The sequence below is a fragment of the Arachis ipaensis genome, chromosome B01 (assembly GCF_000816755.2).
Source record: "Arachis ipaensis cultivar K30076 chromosome B01, Araip1.1, whole genome shotgun sequence".
Lineage (NCBI taxonomy): Eukaryota > Viridiplantae > Streptophyta > Magnoliopsida > Fabales > Fabaceae > Arachis > Arachis ipaensis.
The window spans coordinates 35,907,563-35,909,148 of NC_029785.2; the positions used below are offsets into that span (position 1 = coordinate 35,907,563).

Below are 1,586 nucleotides of genomic sequence, written 5' to 3' on the forward strand. Positions count from 1 at the left end.
CACCCAAAAAAAAAAAAAAAAAAAAAAACAAAGAATGAATAATTTGGTACCTGAGCTTGGAGGAATTGTTCAATTTCGTCCCTTTGTTGTTTGATTTGGGAAGCAAATCCTTGTGAGAACAGAGATAAGAGAGAAGAAGAAGAAGATGAAGATTGAGATCCATGAAGAAGTTGTTGTTGGTCGATGGTAGAGTTGGATAAGCGTAGGCCTGTTGAGACCACATTATTGTGCAGCTGAGAAAGGTGTATGAGTTGTGGAGGTTGGGATTCGAAAGGTATCAATGGATTATTATTATTATTATTGTTCATGACAACATTGCTGTTGCTGTGAACTGTGGCCTCTCTTGTTCTCTTTCGAGAATTAGCACCTGGAAATGAAATGATTTAGAAAGGAGAAAAAAAGAGAAATTAAAAGTTGTGGTTTGCGAAGATGAAACGTACTTCCATGATTGTTGTTGTATAAGATTGGTTGATCAAGGACTAGTCCTGCTGCCTGCTGTCCTTCTTGCCCGTTGTTTCTGTTAAATCCAATAACAGGGTATGAATCCATGACTCAACACAAACACAAAACAGGGCATATATAGAAATGGGAACCTGTTTAGAAAGAGAATATTTGAGGGATACTGAGCTTGAACTGCCATCAATATACTTGAATTCCTCCTTCTTGCTTCTCTTCTTGTATTAGATAGATGCAAAATTTGATTAAGCGCCTCTTATTAGCACCTCCTCTTTTTCTCTTGAGTTACAATTACAACTAGTCTCCTCCTTGCTATCTATCTCCTTATTCCCCTTACATACACACCCCAAATTATTATTTAAATACTTTCCTCCACTCTACATATATGTATCAATCTCACCTATATTGCTAATTTAGACAAGACTTAATAAGAGAGAGAGAGAGAGTGCGCTTAGTTTTGTGTGTGGGTATGTGTGAACGAAGAAGGAGGGCGTTGGTAAATGGGTGATGTATTGTTGTTATTGTTGTTGTTGGAGGGTACGCAGATTTCTGCCAATGGAAATTATTATTGTTTGTATATGACTGACTCACCCATACATACATGCGTCTCTTGTTACTTCTTACCTGTTACCTTTTCTTTCTTTCCTAACAATTCTTTTCTAATTAAATTCCAACAAAATTGTTTTCTTATTTTTTATTTTTTACCCTTCTAGGAACATATATATTTAGATAAACATAATGGGAAAACGGAAAATTGAAGTAACACTAATTAACACCTGGAAACCAAACAGAGAAGAAAAAAATAGAGGAATTAACAGCACTATGTCTCTCTCTATCCTTATTCGTATTTTTGGGTATCGGAGACGTCTCAGACATTGGGGGCACACCCCACGCGGAATAATACCACAACTACTCCTTTTTCTATATATATAGCTAGGGATTTCCTTTTCTTTTTTTTCTCAGGCAACTTCCCAATGCAGGTAACTGAGCTACTCGGATATTGAATCTAAAATTTTAGGAACACAAAATTTCAGCAGTACGTTCAGAAAATAAGAATACATAGAATTGAAATTTTTAGTGATAGAGAACGTAATTTTAATAATGTTTTTTTTAAAAATTATTTTTGTCTA

General features: G+C 35.2%; 1 protein-coding gene across 1 annotated transcript in view; it reads right to left on the bottom strand.

Moving 5' to 3' along the window:
* Positions 1-1,329, bottom strand: part of LOC107628809 (BOI-related E3 ubiquitin-protein ligase 1) — a gene marked incomplete in the record, with an annotated part of 2,072 nt that extends 743 nt beyond the window's left edge. Inside the window, 3 exon segments of the mRNA XM_021120127.1 lie at positions 142-367; positions 441-517; positions 594-1,329. Of these exon segments, the coding sequence (XP_020975786.1) occupies positions 142-367; positions 441-517; positions 594-640 (350 nt within the window).